This window comes from Brachionichthys hirsutus, chromosome 21 (genome assembly GCF_040956055.1).
Source record: "Brachionichthys hirsutus isolate HB-005 chromosome 21, CSIRO-AGI_Bhir_v1, whole genome shotgun sequence".
NCBI classification, from domain to species: domain Eukaryota; kingdom Metazoa; phylum Chordata; class Actinopteri; order Lophiiformes; family Brachionichthyidae; genus Brachionichthys; species Brachionichthys hirsutus.
The window spans coordinates 7,067,915-7,092,075 of record NC_090917.1 but is presented as its reverse complement, the minus strand read 5'-3'; the positions used below and the strand labels follow the sequence as shown (position 1 = coordinate 7,092,075).

General features: G+C 43.5%; 2 protein-coding genes across 2 annotated transcripts; one reads left to right on the top strand and one right to left on the bottom strand.

Annotated features, from left to right (window-relative positions):
• Positions 1-350: 350 nt before the first annotated feature.
• arhgap17a (Rho GTPase activating protein 17a) lies at positions 351-17,795 on the bottom strand. The gene is made up of 21 exons (XM_068754242.1): positions 17,743-17,795; positions 12,190-12,229; positions 10,084-10,188; positions 9,860-9,892; positions 9,353-9,429; positions 8,999-9,110; positions 8,584-8,660; positions 8,226-8,343; positions 7,907-7,975; positions 7,702-7,783; positions 6,781-6,908; positions 5,582-5,693; positions 5,291-5,372; positions 5,083-5,163; positions 4,868-4,981; positions 4,036-4,127; positions 3,654-3,801; positions 3,134-3,418; positions 2,440-2,579; positions 1,496-2,011; positions 351-508 (listed from the first exon to the last, which is right to left on the bottom strand). The coding sequence occupies exons 1-21, from the start codon at positions 17,793-17,795 to the stop codon at positions 351-353; spliced, it is 2,622 nt and encodes an 873-aa protein (XP_068610343.1).
• Positions 17,796-19,464: 1,669 nt separating this feature from the next.
• On the top strand, positions 19,465-24,021 carry lcmt1 (leucine carboxyl methyltransferase 1). The gene is made up of 11 exons (XM_068754674.1): positions 19,465-19,550; positions 19,817-19,908; positions 20,106-20,227; positions 20,357-20,433; positions 21,124-21,185; positions 21,327-21,429; positions 21,961-22,081; positions 22,326-22,427; positions 22,495-22,586; positions 23,663-23,760; positions 23,999-24,021. The coding sequence occupies exons 1-11, from the start codon at positions 19,465-19,467 to the stop codon at positions 24,019-24,021; spliced, it is 978 nt and encodes a 325-aa protein (XP_068610775.1).
• Positions 24,022-24,161: the final 140 nt, after the last annotated feature.

The following is a 24,161-nucleotide window of genomic DNA, read 5'->3' as shown; positions in this document are numbered from 1 at the left end:
TCGGTTTGTTGAATTCTTTCCAGCGGCTGCTGCAAATATGAGTCATTTTAATTTTAGCTAGCACACATTAGCTGTAACGCAAATCAGCTGCGCTTACGTGAAACGGTTAAACATGTAAACCACCGTGTGTGTGTGGTCTACATGTTTACACCCACACACACACGTTCTTCTATCACAGCCCTGTTTACCGAGAGCTGCAGACCTGCATCATGGCTTCCAGATGGAGCATCGTCACTGGGAGAACCCAGCAGCAAGAGGCTCAGTCTCTAGCAGGGCTGCAGATAAAGAGCACGAGGTGCGTGTGAGACGGGAGAAGATGCATGGGAGACTGGACCACCATCATCTCCTCCTCATAGGACAGTGCTCTCTGTGTCCAGGTCGCAATCTTTAAGAACCAGGGTGGATGACGATAAGGAGGAAGAGGAGGAGGAAGCAGCCACTGTCTGATCTTCTTCGGACAGCTCAGGAACCGAAGCTCGATTTAGCGCTTTGAACGACAGCGGCGGGTCTAGGGGACGAAAGGAAGGACAAATGATAGATCAGGCTGTGAAGAGCAAACAATAATGATCATAAATGTTTTAAAGCCTTACTGGGGATGAATTTATGCTGTTCATGCATGCAGGCAGGCATTCACACAAAAATCATCCCTCAATGACGTATGAACAATTTAAATCCACGCGGTTTGAACAATGGTCATAATCCCAAACATACGCAGCCTCATCCCAGAAAACATTTCAAGCTGGCGTCGTGTTTCCATCCTGAGCAGCAGTGAAGTCTCGTTAGGATGAACGTTTGGACATCAGGTGGCAGCATTCAGCCACAGCGACACGCGAGACGCAAACGGGCACGGCATCGACTGTGAATGAGGATGAGTAACACGGCGGACGGAAGCAGCTATTCCTGCTCTTCATCGAAGCTCTTCATCAGGTGGAACATGTGAAGCCACTTGCCGTTTGACGCAAGAAGATCTGACATCTACGTTAGACGTATGTAACGCGACAGAAACTGGTTCCAATAACAGAATGCGGTTCATTTCATAAATGCTCATCAGTCCTGATGTGACGGATTAAGCCTTCCATGCTGGACGGAGGCTAACAGCAGGATGCTAATGATGAGAAGCTAATGATGACTACATGGAGTTTCACTGTGTGAAGTTCGACTGGAGCGGTTTTCTTCATGACACTACAATGGAGCGTTAACGGCACCGTCTTATTTAGATACAACCAAATGTGGATATTTGTTGTTAAAATGTCTGTGCTGCGCATCCCCTCCTGCGTTTTGTAGCTTTATTTATATCCATATATGTAAAGCGTGAGCAGGCGTGCTAATAAACATCCATCAAAGACTGACACACATCAGGGCGAGGTAGACGACGTCTGATAGAGGAACAAGGAAACCGTTATCCTGCAGAGGTTTTCCAATGCGGCGTGATCAGAGAGTGGGCTCGGCAGTGACATAATAGTGCAACAGTAATACTATGAGAAGGGATACTCACCCAGCAGCTTGGATGCAGTAGCACAGATGCCATTGGAATCGCTGGCCGGGGTGCTGGGCTGGGGGGGCGGTGGGATGTTGGGTCTGTTCCGGGGTTTGGGGACGGGCCTTGGCCGGGGGAGGGAGCCCGACTGGTAAGGAGCCGGAGACGCCACTACATCCTGGTTAAGAGCAGAGGGCGGAGGGGTGTCCGGAGGGCTCGGGGTAGCCGGAGGCGAGGGGTCCACACTTTGCTGGTCCCCGGCGGACTGGCCGACTGACGCTGGCAGTGCTGTAGGGCTGGCCTGTGTCGGGGGCTCTGGGGGTGGGTGGCTGGGGGCCTGGATCGGTGGCTGGTTGTTTGAGTGGCGTCTAGGTGTGGCACACGGCTGGAAGACGGGAGAGGTAGGCGAGTGGCTGGACAGGGGTCTGGGAGCGGGGCTGAGGGGCTGGGAGGAGGCATGGTTGGGTGAATTACAGGGCTGGCTGGGGGGAGGGTTTGTTGGTTTGGGCGGGGCAGGGGCTTGCTTCTTGGTGCCTGATAAGAGAAACCAATATTACCAACTTACACCTGTCAATGTTAGCAGCTGACTTGAACAATGGGATTGTTTTAACTGTGTAATTGAGCCTATTGTAAAGGCAGGGGGGGGGGTCATCAACTTGCAACCCGCAGTTGGACTTTACGACTGAATGAACTCGTCTGTTGTTTTTTGTCTGTTTACAAGTTTTTTTTTTACGCATTTCAAGAGACACATGTGGACATACAAGCTTCAAACATGTGGACGGGGGCTACGATGCAGCCTGGCTGTGTGTGTGTGTGGGGGGGGGGGGGGGGGGGGTTCTGATTGAAAGGCGGCAATGCATGTACGTGTGAAATTAAACTCTTGAGTGGTGGTTTGGCAGCTTTGTGATGGATTCACTGCAACTATGAAAAGGATAAAGGAGTAAGATTCTGAAGACTCTTACCTCGGCGCATCATGTGTGGACTCGGCCCCATGGATCCAACCCCAGGGGTCCCAGTGGCCAGCTGCCCTGCAGTCTGGCCCCCTCCATTCCTCTGGAGGAGGGGGGTCTGGGCTGGTGTGGAGTCACGTAGCTTTGGGTTACTTTATAAAAGAGAAAAATGCCTTTCTGAAACTCAGGGTTATGGACAATTACCAGACACCACTATGATAAGAAACGCAGCCTAGCAGCTACCGCTACCATTAATGAAGTGCTGCAGTGATAAAAGTCACAAATCTGATCTCGTCTCATCAAAATGCACCTTTTAACAGAAACTGAAGGGCAACAGAAAGTTGATTTGGGTTATACGCCACTACATGAATGTTGTTCTTTCAGCATCTAAATCAAAGACACCCTTCAGTCGTTGCATAACAGGCACCAATGTTCAAGCGTTTCAAAGCCGTTTGGGCCAGTCCTGCTAATTCCAGAGATTCGGTGAGGAAAGCAAAGCGATGGGAAGATGAGAGGCGGTGCGAATGGCTGTTAGCACAATGAAGCAGCAATTGTTGAGCTCTGTCTGTGGGCTGCGCTCAGATTAGTCTTCATAGCTGGGTGTGCTGGTGGTGTAAGGAACCCGTGACCACATCACTATGATAAAAGCAGTGTCTGCCTGGCATGCTGTGTCATTGGCCACCAGCAGCAGAGATGCAGCCCTTACCTGACCTCCTCTGTGTGCTGGGCTAGAAGCTGCTGAGAGGCTGCGAGAGCAGGTAACCCCTGTGCCAAGCTGTGCTGAGAAGCCTCGGGGCCTGAACCCCCTGACGGGGCTTGTAGCATGGGCTCAGCTGAGGACTGGGGTACCTGTCCTGCCCCCTGCCCCTGCCCCTGCCCAGGAGCCTCCACAGGGGGTAAAGGAGGCTGGAAGGCCGGTGACGTGTGCTGCTTTCTACCTAAGGTGTTACTGCCTCTACGGAGAGTGTGGTCCGGGTGCTTGTTAGGGGTGCTGGGAGAGCAGGGAGACAGTGGAGGGGAACACAAACAAGCACGGCTTTCATCAAAGAGCCACAGATTAGAATCACAACCCCAGAGCGCAGAGAGAAGTCACACGCAGTCAAAAATCAATGTTAAGGACCCAAAATCCACGAGAAGCAGAAGGAAAAGGATTAAAGCCAGAATTACGTCCACACTAATTTATCAGAGTAAGTAAGAGCAGCACTGAGAAGCTCCAGGTTGATTACTTGTCTTTGCGGTTTGTGTCGCCCTCCGGTGCCACCATGCTGACAGGCCTCTTCCTCTCCACGGTGCTACAGTCGTACTCCAGGTGGATGTTGTGGTTGGATGCAGGTGTCGGCATCGCAAACATTCCGGACACATTGAAGTCCACATCTATCAGGAGAAAGACGGTAAGACAAAACAAATATATATATAAATATATATATTGCTAATATTTTAATTAATATTTGGTTCAATGGAGTGCGAGGCTTCATCTTGGAGAGGGAGTTAGTGACTCTTCTTTGTTAATTTACACAACAATTGATTACTTTGTATATCACCTGGTGTATAATGAGCGGTCACAAAAAAGCTCGTAAAAGAGAGATGTAGTGGAAACCCAGATCTTACCCTCAGGAAAGAACCAGTCTGCATGCTGGATGATGGGCTCCAAGATGGCCACCACGTACACAGAGGTTGCTGCTGCCATCTCAGCTAGACTCCTGGGTGGAGAAATAGATCATGTCTTCACCAACCCAACCAAACATCGCACCTGGAGCCCATGATTCTCAATCTGGGGCCCATGACCCACCTTCTTCCTGGATTTTGCTAGCCTAAAATGGCTCAGGGTAGAAGACAGGGTTAAACAACTCAAAATGGGATTGGCATTTAAAATAGTCAATGCAGTTCTGTCCTCAGTCCCCTCAATCCCTGCATACCTGACTAAATACCTCCACAGATTTAGTGACACCCACAGCCACAACACTAGAGGGAGCTCAAACCCTAAATACTCCTTTTACAATTGTTAAATGTTGATAATTTATGTACGAAGGACTTTCAACGGAAACAAGACCGCAAGGGCTTTTTTGAAATGCTCCTCTTATACAGGATGTTTGACTGTATTTGTACTGTAATACATGCTACTGTTTGACTGTACTTGTACTGTAATACATACTACTGTTTGACTGTACTTGTACTGCCCTAACATTCTCACTAATAAATATTTCATCATCATCATCATCATCACCTTCAAGACATTCACATTATTGGCCGGACCGATTATCGGCACCATTATCGGCATTGTTTTTAATCAGAAGGGACAATATTAAGAAATCAATTAATAAATGGGTCATTTCAGCTCCACCTGATTGGTTAAGCGAGCCACAGTATGCGCAGGTGGCAGAGCCAAATTGAAGCGGAAGCAGTCCTCAAACACTTTGTCGTAACTCTGTCTTCCTCTCACCCCTCAGTCTTGGCCCACAGCAGATTGGGTCCCAGGACGATGGCGATGTTGCTCGGAGTCATTTTGTTCATCTCGATGTCCTGAGCCAGTTTGGACAGAAACTTCACCAGATACCTGCATGGAAAACACAGGAGTCGGCGAACACAACTGTGAAGCTTGTGTCGCACAACAGCAGAGACTGAAGGTCACTGTCGTAACATTCGGTCTGAACCAACCTCAGGTTGGTTCTGTTGTTCTTTGGTAGTTTATCACATGCACACCAGAGGGCCTGGAGCCTCTTGTCTGGGTCTGACACACTAGAAGAGATTGAAAATTAAAATTAAGTAAAAGCAGAGCATGCATTTGTCTATAAGTAGCAGTGGACCACTAGATCCCTTCAACATCTGTATGATATTTTTGCTGTGACAATGATACGAGCCTTGCCTGGATGCCTGGATCCATTCATCATAAAGCTGGTAGGTCATTAGAGGTTCAGGGAGTTCCCTCAGGTAGGACTTGAGTGCTCCTGAAACATATTGGCAAATGCTGTTTTTATTATAGGCGCCAGATCTGACCTGAAGATTCTGGGATCAGATGAAAACAAAAATGTTGATATTTTGGAACATTTATTGTAGTTTCAAGTGTTTTTGAATTCAATTGCCATAAATGACAAATTTGGTCCAAGTAATTACCAAAAAACAAAGGCATTCAAAAAAGGCTCCGTCAGGGACGTACCAGCAACAGCATGGGGGTCAGAGTAGAACTCCTCCAGTTGTGACGTGGAACAATCCAGCGCTGCCTTTAGCTTCTTTAGCTTGGATGCTCCTGCAGCAATTCTAAAAAGACCCTGATACACAAACGCAGACACACACACACAAAAATAACACAAAAGTGATATCACCAACGAACAACAGAGATAAGTGTGCACAGGAGACCCTGTGCTTTCACTGAAACAAACACAAACTCTCCCAACACTGAATTACAGACTGACTGTGTGAGTTCACGAAAGACCCCCCCCCCCCCCACCCTGCCCCCCCTGCCCCCCCTGCCAGCTGTACATAATGAAACCTTAAAACAAGCAAACAAACACACCCACAACTCCCCGCACAGCACGGTCTTTATTCTGACACATCAACAAAGGCTGTCTTCACACCATAATGACATAGACTGGACTCCCCATGGAATAAATATGAAGACAAACAGCGTGCTTTGCAGCTAACATTTACACTCTCTCTCCGCTTTTATGGCACAGACACGTACCGACACAAAGGAATCCGATTTATGTGCAGAGGGCAAGTATTGTATTCCAGAACGCCAGACATGGACTGTCTTCCAGTTGCCGTCTGTTGGTCTGGCTTGACTTTAAGATGCTTATATGAACAAACAATCTGCAGCCGCTGACCAGCAGAGCTGCTTAATCGCATCCACAAGTCCGTGTGAATTTTAATGAGCTGTGTCAGCACTTCTTTCACCAAGATAGCGAGTACAGCGGAATCTCTCTCCCTCTTATAAATAATGTACAAAACATTTGTCTGGCTTCAGACGAGAAGAGACCTCTGAGGAACAGCGCTCTGTTGGTTATCATTTAAAACTTAAACCATCAGTCCTTATGAATTAAGCCACGTCACCATAACATGGAAACATAATTGCCAACAGAAACTTTGATGATGAATCCAAGTTCAAATTTCACTTTACTCTCTGAGAAAAGAAAAGCTCTAGCTATCCCTCATGGAAACCTCGGACATCTAAATGAAGTCATCTGAAGGCCACAAAATTAGAGAAGTATTTCACCATTAAAAAAATTAGGAGAAATCCAGACGGTCAATGTTGAAGAAATATACCGGTACATCTTCCATTCCAGCCATACAGCAGAATAATAATATAGAATGCTATGAGAAGGGCAGGTTTCCTCGTCTTTCCCGTAAGTTTCTTACCTCCTCCTTCATGCCGGTCTCCAGAAGCATCATGACGCAGGCCTCTATCGGCAAGGCGATCTCCCTTCCACTCCTCTTCAGGTGTTCCTCGAGCCCCGTGCCAAATGCAGGCTTCTCTGTCCACGAGTCTGAATTAATGGGGGGACAGAGGCAGAAATACGAAGCCTTCAACGTCATAAAAATAATAAAAAAAATTAGGAGGCATGAAACTGTAATGAGGCTGCCATAGATTATTTGTATGATCTATTTATCATGCATATACCCCCCCCCCTAAAAACAAAAATCAGCACTGCCACAGGATTGAACGAGCCTGCTGCTTGTCTGGATTGCCTTTCTGGGTCAACAGTTCCTCACTCGACCTCACTCCCCCTACTGGAGAGCATATAATAATAAAATGCTCTCAGCTTGTTCTCTGTTTGTGTTAGCCAAAGTGTGCCTGAACCCAGGTGGGTATAATGTGAGAAGATGTCGGGGTGTGCGTGCTGAGTTCTTGAGTCACCGCCACACGCTGGGAGACCGGGCTTGTCTGGTTTACACCACATGTTTAGCACGGAGGAAAGAAAAGCGCCTGAGATAGGAAAAAGCAACAAAGGCAAAACCAGAATACAGAATATAGAGGAGGAGCTTGGAGAGGAGACGTTGTGATTCTAAAATGGATAGATTATGTGAATAAGGAACCGTTTCTTCTCCTCGCAACTACTTGTCAACGTCACAGTTTCCCAGCGTACAACAGTAAACACCGAAAAACACAGGAACCACAGACAAATTAGGGCTTTCACTCAGAAACAGGCGCATGTGAATTCTCTAGGAAGACCATAAGGAGGGTCCCACGCCATGCTCAGCACAGAGCCTCCTTCTGTGCAGCTGTTACCAACACTGCAGCGCTACATGTGAAGCGGCTGCGTGTGCATCCCGTTTTACCTTGCTGTGCTTGGATGGTTGGCAAGACGTGTTCCAGAACAGTGAGAGACTTCCTGTGGTAATCAGCTTGAGCTTCTAAGAGCTACAGAAAGAAAAAAGAAACAGAGTTGAATTAAAGAAGCACTAAAATGACAAGGACAAAGTAAAACAGAAGAAGCCTGTGAAGTGTGAAAAACACAGGTTAAGCCCAACAGCCTGTACTCACCGTCACGAAATATCGGGCATAGTCGCCTTCTTTGGAGAAAAAGTTGTACATGTCTGCAGCGAGTTGATCCTATGTAGTACGGAAGAAAAGGCATGTAAGATAGAAATTATAATTCAATAAAGACCATCCGTTTCCACTCCACAGTGTTATGACTGAAATTAACATGACTTTCAGATGCTGGTCTCTGCATCAAGTGTCACAAACTGGACAGAAAACCAAACTGCTACACTGCATGCTTCCAACGAATGGCTCACTGAAACCTTGACTTTAAAAAAGACCACAATGAAGCAAAAGGTTCCACATAAAGACGAGTCGTTACCTTGCAAAGTTCCACTTTGTTCGTAGCCTCATCCATCTCCTCCTTGAGTAAGTCAGCTTTGGCCGTCAGTGCATGAGTGTTTGTTCCTGAGATTATTGATTTGGTTGCCTGCAACCATCTGAGTTCAGAGAAGAAGAAAAAGAAAATGAGTAAAACCTGGATGAGACTGCCTTTGTGATCTGGAAACATGATGTAAAGTTCCAGAATAATGTGGACTTAAATCAGGAGTTTGCTGTGAGTAAAGTTACTGGAAGAGAAAAAGCTGTTTCTCTGTTCACCAGTTTCATTCCAGAATGATCTGGATTTGTCGCCTGACACGACAAGAACATGTGTTTCAGAGAGTGAGCAGTATGCAGACCTTGCTCGGGCAGAATCATAGTCCAGCACCAGTTTGGCCAGCTGCTTCCTCTGCTTCAGGATGTTGGGAATCTCCACCTACAAATATTTCATGAGAAACACAGAGAAGTTAAAATGACAAAGATCAGACAATTTCTGCCATTGTAAAATAGCATAAAAACGTAACAGAAACAACTCATGACACAGAGTGTAAAGACACAAAGACATCTGACAGTTCATCATGCATGGGACGTTTGTTACAACAAAATGAACAGGTAGCCAACAGCGTGAAAGGAAGAGAAAGGGCCTTGTGTTTATCACCAGGATCGGCATCCATTCTCTGATCTCAGCTATGAAACTATTTTAAATATTTATCTTGGGTTTGGTTGTTTTTGCATTCAGAAGGTGTCATTTTCCCTTTTTTTTTTCTTTCTTACCTCTGCTAGCTGACTGAGAGGATCCAGAACATCCTTCTCCATCTGCAGCTCATGTTGCATCAATTCTGACGCCAGACGGTTCTCTGCCTCGCCGCACACTTCCATCATCTTCCTGTTATCACATGCATTAGGGCAAAATGAGAGAAGGGTGTCAAAATCACAACACTCTGCTGCATAGATTTACTGACTTTCTAGATCCTCAATCTGTCAGTGAACAATCGGAACCTCATATAAAGTCCCATCAATAGAGAACCAAACTGCGTCCCATAGATGGCTTTATAGTTCAGTCTCTCCACATAATCCACGTTATTTAGGAGTCACTGATTAAGTGGGATTTCAACCAATCAAACTCACCCAATCAAAGAGTCTTCTCCCAATTGGTTTCCACCTTCCACCATCACCTGGGACAGTGAAGTCAGAGGAAGCTTTTTCTGTAATGCATGTGGAAACAGATGCAGACAATTAAACCAAATTGAGACAAACTACCTGAAAATATCCACATGCACACACATCTGTATCTATTTCTATGCAAGTGCAATTGGAAACATTGTCCAGGACTTTCCATGTAGCAACACCTCAATAAGGAAAGAGGAAAAGAACTGTCTTAGCAAAGAAGGAAAATACAGATGATAAATAGGAATTAAGATTCAGACTAAGGAAGTGAGACTTCTACGACAGCACTGGAGCTTCTTTTCAGTTTCACATTCATGGAAACCCTGCGAGGCCAACATCCTGTTTTCACTAGTGAATCCCAAAGGGTGAAGTGTCATGCGCAGTTAATGAAAATGACAGATATCGGGACGGGAAATGGAGCAAGTGGTGCTGAGAACCAGAGATGGAGCAAGCAATCAGCATTTTTACCTGACCATTTCCTGTATAGAGGCGTGGTACGGACTGTGGTGCATTTTTGGGTGGTGTGGGGTAGAAAACAGAAGAAACATTATGGACCGCAGGCCTACTAAGGACACTTTGAAACAATGATCAGAGAGTCGTTATCAAAGATGTACTTTTGATTGATGGTGGTGCATCTTTATTGGCTAAACTGTAGCTGTGACAAAGGTTTTATAACAAGCTTGATGTCTTACATGTCTCTTCTCTGCATCTGCGCCGATGTGTCCCTGCAAACATGACACCATCCGTTTGTGTGTGTTGTGGGACACCACACGCACCAAATCCATGCGTCGTTCAATCTGTACATGTGACAAGACATGCAGCAACACAAGTCATCACAGAACTGGGTGCAACAATTTCTAAGCTGCAAGGCAGATCATTTTGTTAGATTGTCATTAGTGTTCTTTTAAATATAAAACACAACATACGCTGCATTTTGGACCCCCCCCCCCCCCTCACAAAAAACATAGCACGTGGACTGGAATACATCCCACTCTGTCTTTTGCTTAATCTCGTGCCTCCATGCACCTGCTGCACGTCCGAGGCATCTATGTCTGATGAGGTCTTGTTCCGTGTAGTTGCCTTGAGGGATTCTGGGGTCAAAGTTCATGCATGATTGATGAGGCATGTCTCAAGCGGAACGATTCCTGAATGTTATCTTTGTAACACATGACTCATCGGAAGCGAGTCTATGGCGATTGGCTGCGATGGGGAGGGAGGCGTTCCGGGCTTCAAAGGGCTTTTTGATTACACTGGCTTTCTCCTGTCTACTAGTTAAAAACACTGATCCACTCTGTGCTTTTAGCCTGACCAGCTATAATACCATCATTGATGGGGGTCACAGCTACTTTGGCTTGGGGAAAAAGACAGAGTAAGGCTCTGCATGACGACTATTCACTGTCCTAGTCATGCCAGGTGCCTGACTGCAACGGCACCCGGCATGAAAGTGACAAACATGTACTTAAGAGTCAGGACAAAGAATATTCCCAATATAAACGGAACACTGAGGTCTAGAGGCGTGGAATGGGCAGAGACAAATGTAGAGGAAGAATCAGCCAAATAGTGGACAATTGTCTTCCAAAAACAGAACCAAGTTGCAACTCAGGAATTCCACAGCAGATATCTGCCTCTGCACGTCCCCCGCCTCCTTTCCTCTCGTCTTCTCTCCTTTCCTTCCCTTCCCTCTGTTCTCCAGCTCTTACATCATTCTTGACCCATGGTAGCCCCGGCATTCCTGAAACAGCTCGGTCACATTTCAAACTTCACAAAATACAATCACACATGCAAATAGACAGACAAAAAAATCAGTGCCCACAATCTACAGGCATGGGAAGACTTCATAGACATCCTAGTTAATAACTGGCACAAGACCAGCTGGGAATTCCCCTCCCTGTTCCTGTGTAAATGTCTTGGAAATGTTTAGATAGCACGGCACTGGGAGTATTCCTCTTCCTTCTATTGCAACAAATTTAGGTCGGAAACAACAACCATACAAAAGGTCCAGAAGTAGAGCGGGTGTGTTTTTCCTGTGTGATGATGTAAACACGCTCAATCCCCATGACGCGTCACTGAGCAGGGAATCCCAACACTGGGAGGACAGATGGGGAGAAAGGCAGAGTGTGTCTCTGCCAGTGTCTGGTTATTGGTTCCTAAGAGAAAAGACGGTAGCATGTCTGGACAAGCCCAAAGTGAACAAAAATAGCATACCGGTACCTTATATTAAGGGTGGCAGAGACTTTATAGAGATATGGGACAGCAGGATACAAAATATCTGGTTGTTACTTTACATTAAACTACAAGAATGAGTTCACGCAGGCTTCTGGATATTTCTGGAGAATCTGTGTGGATGTGCTGCTAAGCAGAGGAGAAAGGAAGGAATGGACCTCTGGCACCGTGAAGGACCAGACAGGTGGTCCTCACTCGATGATGATGGGCCATTTATACTGCACATGTGATACATATTGATCGAGACTGGGGAAGCCAGGTGATTTTTGTTTTGTTTTCTTAGCTGGCGGCATGGTGGCGGAGTGGATAGCGCTGTCGCCTCACAGCAAGTAGCGACCCTTTTCTCTGGTTTCCTCCCACCCTTCAAAAACATGCAACTCATGTGAATTGGTTACCCTTAATTGTCCGTAGGGTGCGAGTGTGTGCAGGAGTTGCTGACTGTCTCTGTGTGGCCCTGCGATGCGCTGGCGATTCGGTTGCCATTGAATTCAGCGTGGACAGAAACTGAGCTGTGTGACTGCAGCCACTGTCAAGCTGCTACTTGGGCAGCGAGCGACATCACATCAATGATTTACCTGCAAGAGGTCATCGCTGAGGACTTCTGTTTTCTCAGCTCTGTGGGCGAGAAAAGACAACAGAGCGCACAGATTAGCACTCGCAGACAACATTAGCATGCAAGTAGCTGCACTGTACCGTCATGGTGTAAATGACACTGCGCCTGAAAGACTGCTTTCTGCAATATCCTTTAACAGTAATTGAGCTGGGCTACAAAGCCTATCAGTGGTGGGTGTGTCTCTTAAATTGGTTCAAACAGCTTGGATTATGCCTGATTCTACTTATTACTAATGCTGCTGAGCTAAATAAGAAGGCATGTTTCTGTAGCCCAGCAAGGTTTGATTTCCACAAATCACAGCTAGCTGGACTCGTGGTGAAAATCCTAGCGTGGCCATGCAGTGCCTCCCGCTGTGTCATCATAAAAAAGAAATAAATTAATAAATACGTGTCCACTAATCTGATATCTGAGCTGTTATTATTGTACGATTCCAATCATTCCAAAAAACGTCAAGCAGAGAAAGTCAAGTGAGCTCTACATTTCAGCCGAATGTCGGCTTGTAGCGTCAAAATCTCATCCATCCTACACACCAGAAGAGTTCAGGCCAAACGGTGCTGCAAGTTGTGATGCGAGTGAATCAACCTCAGCGTCTTCCTGAAAATGGTAACACATGGATGTAGCGATTGGCTCGAGTAAAGCAAAGTCTCGAAAGCGTTTGCTAAACTCTGACAGACTGGTGTCAATCTGCTCTGTGTAGCGTGCGCTGTCAAGCTGCACACATGACTTCCGTTGCATCTCCAGCTCTGGCGCAAGGCTCTGGATGTTTTACGTTATTTTAATCTATTTTAATCACCCTGGGCAACAGTCAAGTGTTCCACACAATAACTACATTAAAGTATTTCTACCTGTGGATGAGCATTCCCTAGCACTGCTAGAGAGGTTACGTTTTCACCGGTGTCCGTTTCCCTTTCTTCAGTATTGACAGAACACATTTTGATGGCACACATGACTTGATTTTGTAAAAAAAAAAGATACCAGCCGTTAAATATGTTGCAATATCCCATGTGACAAAGCAGCTGATTTCAGCACTTTACCGTTCAGCAATCGCGTGGTTGTTCTTTGTTTGCCGATTTGTTCAAAAACTACCGGATAAACTTCCATGAAACTGTGGAAGGATGGCGCAGGAGGTGGGAACACGCATGATCAAACCCTACTGTGAATCCAGATAGAGTATGGATCAAAGATTTTAAAAATGTATTTTTCTTAACATGAGTGAGGAATGGGCATTGCAAGTGCTCTATTTGACACTTTTTAAGATGAGGTGGGGATGTTGATCTTTGTTTATAAAAAATAAGTCATGTTTAAGATTCATTTCCCATAATTATCTATAAATTCTAGTATGTAAGTGAATGCTCCAGCTATGGGGTTCATTTAAAAAGCACGGCAGCTTTTATGGATGTAACCTCATTCTATTCTGTAGTTTGACGTCAACGTGAATATTTGTGAAGCAGGAAGTGTGACATCTGACAAAGCTAATGTGAATCGTATAACGCTACTTGAGAAATGGATCATGAGCAGACTAGGGTAAAATGCCTCTATTCCATTTCACTCTATCAAGATTAGCATCCAACCTTCTGTGCCATTATCTAAAGACAGAATAAAGAATGTGCTGTTATTTTCATGTCCTACCGATGTGCCAACTTGCAGCTCTCTGAATTCAGTGACCTGTAGAACGTAGATTGCCTGCATTTTGAGTAACTGGAGCTATAAATGAAACCCCCAAAAACTACTCTCTGAACTGCAGTAACCTTGTCACAGCTGCTTTCAATTACAATATGGACGCAGGAAGGAGGGGGAAAGAGAACGAGACTGACAGACGGGGGTTGACAGTTTGGGGGTTTTCAGGAAAGAAACATAAATACAAAGATATTTTGGCATGGGGGGGGTTCTCGACTCCGAAAGCTGCCAAACCAGAATATGGAAGCTGAATAAGAAAGGAAAGATTTTCCACTGGAGGAGATCCATATCCGAGCTGGTCTGGTCACATGTGTAGAGTGAGGATCTGTTAAAAACAGCTAAGCTGCAAAGAAAATATCACATTTTAACACACATATACAGAGTGTGATGATAAAACCAGACTACAGAATTCATGTTCTGGAGTACATTTACGTGCCTCATGTTCAACGCAGTGTGTTCATCAAACAGACGTCCTTCTTCGTGAATAAACACCCATGGATTGTACCTGTGCAAACTCATTCATTCAGCTTGTTCAGATGTACACGATGACTACAATGTAGGAGGGTATGCAATATCAAATGAGGCAAATTAGTAACAACACATCATGCTACAGCATTTTTGCTGCGTGATAAATGTAAACAATCCTGGCTCATCGGTTTTTCCTTGACCGAGCTACAAGAGGCTGCTTGAGTTTTTGATTTAAGGACTCCCGTATGTTGGTGGCGTGTAACAGTAACGGTGAACCCCAGTGCAGCAAAGGTACAGCAGATTTACCCTTGGTACCAGATTGTGTTGTCGAGTTTGCATTATACTATACAACAGGAGTCTTCTCTCTGCCATTGTGGATTTAGTTTGAATGTAAATATGGACAATAACTGGCTTCAGTATTAATTTAGTATTAACATCTGCAAACACTGACATTGATAGTAGCAGCTCTTGAAAAACCAAAACGTGTGTGAGCCAACGTGACACAGAAGCAAAACTAGGCAGCGTGCAGCTTGGGTCAAGCACAGACAACAAACACAAATACAATTGTTTCGCTGCTGTCAGCTGACTGGCAACAAACAGAGCCGACCCCGTCGTGCCTCTCAGACGTGTCACTGTGCACTGCGACTAATCAACAATAAAGATCCTTGCCGTGACCACTGCATCAGAATGGTAACCATAGCAAATTACTATCAAAGTAGAAGTGGACTAAATAAATACTGCCAGCCCAGAGCACAATAGAGCGGCTGTTACCAGCCTTGCAACACAGTAAGCACGCTGAGAAGCAGGGAGGGTCTGTGTCGCGCGGATGCAACAGTTGGAAGCTTAATGCGTATGGTAATGGATACCGGGCCCTCTGACAGGAGCAGCGGAACGGACGGGTGACTCAGCCCATGTGGCCTGCCTAATGGGGCCACTTAAGTGAACCGTTAGGCTGGAACTGGACCAAGAAGAGTGAGCAAAACATAAATAAAAACTGAGGAACATTTGCCCGATGTGAAGTGTTGTATTGTAAACATCATGCATTATGACAGAGCAGAATATTTACAGGTATTCTATGACTTACGAAAATATGTCTTATGTAAATATGTCTACCGAGAGGAAATTATCTCTTTCGTCTCCTCATTTACAGTCTCATACACAGTATACAGTAATATACTTACAGTAATTTAAAATGGGCCGACTTACGATCAAAAGTCGACAACTTACCACCATGTTGGTAGCGCATGTTTTGGGCATTCCAGACAATCAGAGGTGATTATCACATTACCTACAGAGTGCAAAATTCTATGTATATACGATAGCCTTCTACACTCCAGAGTGTTCTGTTACTATCGGACCATTTGAATCTGCAGCAAATGTGAACACACAGGGCCAAAGGCTTCAAAGATAGCAGCCTTCAATAAGAATTCACAGTCCCAAATCCTCGCCTTATTCCCCGACATGAGTCGCATGCTGTTTTTTCACCTTGCGCCCTGGTTTCACCCTCTCTTGTCATCCATCTCCCCAGCTGTCTCTCTACTCTTCTCTAGAAAGCACCTAACATGAGTCTGGGAGGCAGTTTCCTGTTTGCAGAAGGAGAGATTTCCTCAAAGTGGCTGCTTGCTGGACACAGTGTTCTGCCTTTGCACAATCACAGGAACCCAGGAGGCAGCGGACAAGGCCTTTGCACTTCAAACTTTTGCAGAAACACACAAACAAGCATAAAATTAATGGACATAGCAGGGTGTGCTTGCTTTGCCCTAATACAAAGGATATGAATGCACGATTAACCCTACTATTGTATATAAATGCGCAAGCAGCGACTGCATGCGCGCACACACACACACACACACACACGTACATGCTTCCAAATGTCTGTTTTCTGCATTAAATTCTCTCAGCTCTAATTTACTGCAAAGAGGAAATTATGAGTATTCAAGCTAACTTGGTGCAGCCTCTGTGAGCTCCACCGTTGCTGTATCGTGTACCCCTGCCAAACACCTAATTCCTAAGTGTGTTAACAAGATCCTTTCATTTGTCTTCTTACCTGTAATTATTTCCATTTCCATATAACCATTTTGAATGAGTAATTATCATGTAGTCTACAATACGAAATAATGACTCCAAGTACATGAAAAGTTAGTAAAGCAAGAGGCAATTTCATTAATATGCGTATTCCTTGGATAAAGGGTCCAAGTCAAATCATCCGCTTTCAATGAATAAACAGTTATGTTTCCACAAAGCCTCCATTTTACTTCCTGATGGTTTGCTTTTTGCTAGCAGCACCGTGCCCTCCATCATGCATTCTCTACACAGCAATATGAAATGCCACATAACAAAAACATCTGCCGCCGTTTCTTGTCTTCCTGTCCACAAAAGGTTGTGCCGTCACTTGGGATATCCAATTACAGAGTGACACTTTGTGTCATCGCACGTGATCCTAATACCAGTAATGTACTGCAGAACACAGTCATCGTTCGGGTTTACACTCAGATTGAGAGGCTCTTACTGCTACTGCAGTAGCATGTAGTGCAGGACACACAATATTCATACACTGCTGCACGTTAGACCTGTTGAACTAAGCTTTCTACCCCATTGATGCCAAAACTCAGATACACAAGAGCAAGTGAGACCAGACATCGTGCATATGCCTACCGGGCAACAAAGGAGCCCACCAATACATTATTAATACCACAGAGGTTATGGTTTCAAAGGGAGGGATCAGGAGCTTTTTTTTTTATGCATTGGTTGTTATTGGACATTTTCTTTCATTTCTCTTCTTAAAAAACAGCCATTGGAAGAGGGGGCTGTATGCCTATGTGCAATTTAACATGCTCCAAGTACATTTCTTTTGTGACATCCTAATTGAGCATATTATTGTGTTTAAAACCCTCCTCCATGTTTCAACTTGTCCACCATACTACTGTCTATAAGTACTTTCTTGCAGAAATAAAAAATGCACCGACAGTATTTCATTTATACACAGTGGCTTCAAAAACATTTCTGCTGTTTACCCTGATGTTTACAACAGAACAGGTCCTTGCAAATTAAAAAAAAAAAAGTGACTCAGCTGGGGTGGAGGAGACGAGAATACACAGCTTGTGTTTATTTCCCACGAAGCAAAGCTAACGTTGCACAGGCTACTCTTAAGAGGATGAGATCTGTTTGGCAGATTAATAACAAATGGTTAATTTGTGCAAATCCAATCCTTGTCAACAAAACAACTGATTAAACCCTTTCCATTAACTAATCCAAGCACACACAGTGAAAGTGGGTTAAATCATTGAAAGGCATTTCTAAAAGCTAAAGACGTCATCTCACTCAGACCAAAATAAAGTGTGTGCTAGCTGAAGCTAACTTCAGTACTTGCCTTCCCACGGTCTGATTAGCGAGCTGTTTCATCCGATTGAACTGCTTCTTCATTTTCGGTCCCTTGCCGGTCTTCCCTAAAGAAATTACGCTTCAAAGTCGTGCTTCGGTATGTCATGGAGTTCCCAGGGCGGATGCCCCCGTTTGAAGTCCCAGCTTGTCGCTATGACAAGGAAAAACAAGCGAGAGCCATTGCTACCAAAGCCAATTAAAAATAGTTTGTAGCCTCGCTAGCCTCCAAGCTAGCCTTTCCCAGGTGGAAGAATTAGAGGAAAGTTTCCGTTAATGGCGAGGGCATGCTCCGAGAAGCTCCCTTCTCGTGTTTATCCCTACATTAAAGTCCCAAAGTCAGCCGCGGCGAACTTTCACTTGCTCCGGCCGGGTTTCATGGCTTTTCTAGGTTGTAGTCTTTACCGTTAGCCGAAATGCTAACGTTACCGAGCTGGATTATCCGTCGGCTCTGCTTCTTCGCATAGCGGAGCAGCGGCTCACCTCCGCCAGAGAGAGGGAGGGAGGGACAGGGAGAGGAGTCGGAGGAGCATCTGTCAGGCAACACCTCCCTCTGGACACCCACAGGAGAAAACCACTCACACACACACACGGAGTTCTTCAACTCACAACACTGTATCCATGAATTAAGGCAGCTAAACTTGCTATATCCAGATTTTTTTTTTCATTTTAATCTGCACCAATTCAAAGATACCAATTTCAAAATGTGCCTGTCTTCATCAAAGGTTCACGCTTTGTTCCCTGAGGAATTAAATATATTTTTGAAAACGTGCTGTCTGGCATTGGAAACAAGGTCTATATTCGGCCCCCATTCAATTTCAGAGTCATACATTCATAAATTTGTATGTTTTTAAAAGTGTAAACAAAAAACACATTAAGTTGTGTTGAACTTAATGTACAAGTGTAGATGCTTATGGTTTTTATTGGTTTTACACTCTGCATGAACACCATGTGGAATAAACTCATGCCTGTCCAGTATTATTAGCGCTAAACGTGTTTTGTACGGAAATTATGTTATTCTAATTTGCATGATTCAATGAGGTCCTGCATGTAAAAAGAACAAAGTGAATAAATATCTCCAAACCATCTTGCATCTCTTTTGTGTTTTCTTTGCAATTGTCATCCAAAATAAATTTGTAATAAAGCACGCGTGTCAGAGACAAACAATATGATAGAGAGAAACATGAATGAAAGAATGAGGTCACCTACATCCGCTGGAAATACCGGATGTAGTGACCTTATTGGATTTCCGGTCAGAGGGCTCATATTTTAAATCTTTCTTTTTCACTCCACAGATAAATACGCTTAAGATATACACACAATTCATAAAACAAGCTCACGTGAGTCGGAATTGTTAGTTGATTAGATGTATTTGTACAAATGAAAAATTGATACCTTTAATCTGAAAAAAGATAACCGGAAATATAAGCCGGTCGAAATTGTTGTACTGCACCTTGGAAGTTGTTGTTAGCCTGCAAAATAGTATTACAGTACTTCATAAATACTACAGTTTTTTTTTTTTTAATCTAACGTGCATATTTTTGTTGTAAACAAGTAATACATTAACTCGACTGTGGTTCATAGATTTATTTTATCTTTTGGTCTGTTAAATTCGCTATTTCTGTCAAATTGAGCTAACCAGCTAGCTTGCTTTAGCTAGCCAGTGAAACGTGCAAACAAGTCAACAATTGCAAATGCTGTCTCCAGATCGATAATGGCAGCTCGGCAACATTTGACAGACACAGATACTGCCGATGAAGCAGTGAGGGCGACCTGTGACGATGCAACCACATGCAAGAGGTAATGAGAGCAAATGCAGTAGCAGAGTTAGCATCGTGTCAAGGCAACTTAAGCTTATTGTATATGTTTTAATCAATTAATCCGTCAACAGATGCACAGTGTGATTTAGAATGAGGGGATCAATCATTTCAGAAAATAAAACACATCATTATCATTGATGAAGTCAACTGTCTCTTTATTAGTGCAGTCTAGCTACCTCTGTGAGTATCAGGAAGAATAACTTGTTATTTTTGATTTATAAATGACTTATTTACAATTTACACCAGGTTTGCTACAAGTAAAGGCTACTGGAAAGACCCCTATATCCAGTACTTTGCAAGATCTGTAGGGGAAAGGAAGGCACCTGAAATCAATAGAGGTAAGTTACGTAAACGTAAAAACAAGTGACACTAAAAGTTAAAGCATCAAAACGACAATTTACAATGTAGTTAGTGAAGAGTTGTCAATAACAAAGCCACATTCCAATAATGCTCTGAGGAATTCACTTTTGCATGTCATCTACTCCAGTGTCCACCATGTAAGCTCATTTGACGGTCCTTGCATCTGATGTGACAGGTTACTACGCGCGTGTCCAAGGAGTTAACCATCTCCTTGATGCATTCATAAGGAAAACAGAATGTAACTGCCAAGTAATCAACATGGGAGCCGGACTGGACACCACGTTTTGGAGACTAAAGGTTTGAAGCGTTGCAGTACTCTGGTCTATTTGTTATTTACTACTAGTCTGATTTGGAATAGGCTGCATCAAATACTTTTTTCTTGAAGATCATTTCTATTGTGGATTTATTCTTGTTTGTGTGCCCTAGGATGAAAACCTGATGCCGCAAAAGTACTTTGAAGTGGACTTTCCAACAGTTGTGGCCAGGAAAATACACTATATTAAGTAAGAGGACCGTGCTGTAATTGTAATTATCATTTCCAATTTAAGCTATAGTAGTTAATGTAGTTACCATTATTGGAACTTGTCAAGCAGCTTCAGATGGTTTTTTTCCTTCTCAATGTCCTCTTGTAATGTAGGGCCAGCGTCTATAGAGGGAGACAGCGCTCTTTGTTACAGCTCTATTGTAACAGCTAAAGAGAATGGCGTTGTCACTGTTACCGCCTCGTAATGTTATCATTACGTATGTAAATATATATGTTATACGGTGTGTAATAAATACATCTGCTCTAGGGTTCAGACTTATTAAAGTATATTTAATTCAGGAATAGCTCGAACACTGCATTAAGCGCATGACTCCAACATGCAATAATTAGGTCCCAATGATTTGATCAAAAACTAAAATCTGCAGCTGGAAAGAAAATCCAATCAACATTTTGTGCGACTACCCTTTCCCTTAAAAACAGAAATCAATTGTTATTTTCAGGATTTCTTCACACACACCTGTTTTCACAGTACCGTACTGTATATGGGAATGTCTTTTCAGACTTCTATTTATGGATCATGTACGACAGCAAATGAGTAAAGATATGTGATGATTTTTGGAGGTTTTGAGTAATGTGACATATAAAACTTGATTGCTGTGCAGTGTTAAGTGTTGGTTACTAGCTATAATGTTGTTTTTTCTATCACTAGGACCAAACCACCCCTCTCTAAAGCTCTCATTGAAACCCACTCAACAGACTCCTTAATACTAGGTAATGACCATATTACAAATCATTGCGTATATTCAGTTTGCTGATAATACTCTTGTCAGAAAATCTGTGTGTTATGCTTTTCTTTTCTTTTCTTTTTTTTTTTAACAACAACCTTACATTGGGTTTTTTTTTTTTGTTCAGATGCCCAAAGCCTTGACTCGGACCATTATTGTATCATTGGAGCAGACCTCAGAGACATTTCTAATTTGTATGAAAAACTGAAGAAGTTCCAACTGAATCCAGAGTACGTAAACATCTGTTTTCTTCGTCCTGGTTTCATGTAAGGCAACATATTTTTAGGGTAAACTAAACAGACATCACATTTGGTCAAAGAACTGAAACTTTGTGTTTCACGGTGACAAACGAAACAGTCGCTCTACAGAGAGTCTAGAAAGCTTGTATCCAAATGAAATGTCTAACGTGAAAATATACCCCACCTAAAAATCATTGTTTCGTATTGAACTCTTACTCCCGCTCTTCTTTAAAAGGGACTCACAAACAGCGGAAGGTTCCTCTTCACTTCGTCCACTTTGAAACTTTCCCCCACTGTAACTAACATGAATAAGTTCTTCAGTGTTGATAATTAACATTTATAGCAGAAGTAGTTTTGTGATCATTCAGGGTCAAAGGTAAACACTTCATCATTGTTTTCACTCCCTTTAATATGCTGAAAAAATACGTGAAAAGACATACAATTGATACAATGTGTTTACTGTTTAAAGACTGTTTGGTTCTGACAGAAGCAGATCTGTTGAGTGTCCTGTTCTGCTCCCAGATTACCCACAGTGCTCCTGTCAGAGTGTGTGCTTGTCTACATGACGCCCGCCCAGTCTTTCAGTCTAGTTCGCTGGGCAGCAGAAACCTTCCATACTGCCATGTTTGTCAGCTACGAACAGGTAAACAAAGCAAAAGACTCATTTTGATCTGTACCATTTATGCCACAAAGTATCAGGATATGATATTATTCAGCTGTTTTAAATATAAATATTACTAATTATTTATGCAATTGGTGTAAAAGTGGCTTCAAAACACTTGATTTGGGCCTAGACATGTGAATGCTTGTCGTCCAGCCAAGGTGTTTGAGATGTAGTGTTTGTGAAATTGAATAATGTAGCCTAAAGTTTGGCTTGATCCAATCAGGTGAACATGAGTGATCGATTTGGGCAAGTGATGATTGAGAACCTGCAGCGTCGCCAGTGCAGCCTGGTTGGAGTGGAGGCCTGCCAGTCTCTGGACTCTCAGGTAAGTCTCTACTTATTTATTTGAGTTTTATAGAAGATCCAGACATGAATATTTTTGATGTGTGCAGAGGGAACGCTTCCTAAAGACGGGCTGGGAGCATTCTGATGCTCTGGACATGATGACAGTCTATAGTATGCTGCCTCAAGATGATGTGGCAAGGCGAGTATAAACTGAATTTAAACCAGGTTTTATGTTGGCGGTATCGTCCTCTGTCCTTCCATCTTTTACTCTGGTGAAACATTGTACGCACAACCCTAAAATGTACACACGTGATGCACACTTGGTGTCTACAGTGAATTGCTTAATGATGTGTTCATAGTCCTGATTTGTATACCAACTTTTTTCTAGCTCAAAGGTCACAACGAATGGCATTACCATTCTAGAAGTTGAACCTTTGTAGATGCAGTCCTCAATTCTACGCAGCTTATCCACATTGGGTGTCTTCAGAATCATATGTGATGAAAAGCACAAACTTTGACCTACTATTGCAAAGCAAGCACACCTGTTGGACACAGCAAATCAAGCTTAGTTGGCCTTGTTACTGTTCCAAGAGGTTTATGTTGTTGCTGTTGTTCTCATTCAAGAGCTTAAAACGGAAACTTGTTTACACATATAAGCAATTTAATCATCAAAAGTTATTCTGGGAATCATTTTAGTGTCCCGAGAAACAACAATCTGTAATGGCTTTTGCACATCTCTAACCTGATAAAGAAACCTCAGCAACGACTAATTTGTAAGGACACATAAGACACTTAAATTCTTGTGATAAGTTCCGCTCAGCCTTTATGAAGGAGCATAAATGTTTGCACAACCTGAAGCAGTTACAACTTGCATTATGTTTTGCAATTTGTCAATGTCGTAAAATGACAAATCAGTGAATCTTGAAAACTGATGTATGACATCTTCAGTGGGTCTTGGGGTGTTTCATAGCATTTTCCTTCGGCTTGGAGATGAAAAGTCTTTGCCAGACAGTCTGCATGAAGACCTGGGGGTGTGGAGTTTGAAATAAGTGGGTAAATGTCAGGCAGAAGGTCCAATGAAAGATGATATTGAGGAGAATAAAACCTTATAGGGAAAACAATCTGGATATTTCCATGTCAAATTAAAGACATTTAGAATCTTGAATAATTTAGCATCAATTACACATAATTTAGATTAAAAACATGTCTAAATGCTTCTCTTTGTAGTCCGACATGAAACATGACATTCATAAGGTTTTATTTTATGCCTTGCAGAATTGAGCGTTTGGAGTTCCTTGATGAGAAGGAGCTGCTGCAGCAACTTCTTCAGCACTACAGCATCTGCTGGGCCATCAAGGACAAACTCAGTCTGGGTAATTGACAGCTATACAACACTTCCAGTTGTGTGGATGGGCATGCTGGCCTTAGGAGTACATTTGATCAGTGCCAGGATTTCCTATAAATGCACCGCGTCGCGCTGACCTTCAGTGTATCTACTTAACGTTACTCATGTCATTGCAGTTTCCATGTTAAACACATTTCCACCAATATGCCTGTTTTGAATATCCATTGCTGTCATTCACACAAACGGGTCATGCTCTGTTTCCTCAGGTCTGTCACAGCTGGCATTTTGAGTATGAAGTTGCTCCGCTGTCGAATGTGTCTTCATTCATTATGTTCAAGAGGAGAAGATGTAGAGGGAAACATTTGGAATGTCCTGCTGTGAGAACTCCGAGCATCAGCAGAAAAGGATTTGTTGCGAATCCTTTCCAAC

Excerpts from the sequence above, each read along its gene's own strand:
- arhgap17a (XM_068754242.1), bottom strand. The coding sequence starts at position 17,795 with ATGAAGAAGCAGTTCAATCGGATGAAACAGCTCGCTAATCAGACCGTG. Across the intron at positions 9,893-10,083 it reads CAGATGCAGAGAAGAGACAT|TCCGTACCACGCCTCTATAC; the intron begins GTAAGACATCAA and ends AATGCACCACAG. Across the intron at positions 4,982-5,082 it reads AACAACAGAACCAACCTGAG|GTATCTGGTGAAGTTTCTGT; the intron begins GTTGGTTCAGAC and ends TTTTCCATGCAG.
- lcmt1 (XM_068754674.1), top strand. The coding sequence starts at position 19,465 with ATGGCAGCTCGGCAACATTTGACAGACACAGATACTGCCGATGAAGCA. Across the intron at positions 20,434-21,123 it reads AGGAAAATACACTATATTAA|GACCAAACCACCCCTCTCTA; the intron begins GTAAGAGGACCG and ends TTCTATCACTAG. Across the intron at positions 22,082-22,325 it reads TGTTTGTCAGCTACGAACAG|GTGAACATGAGTGATCGATT; the intron begins GTAAACAAAGCA and ends TGATCCAATCAG.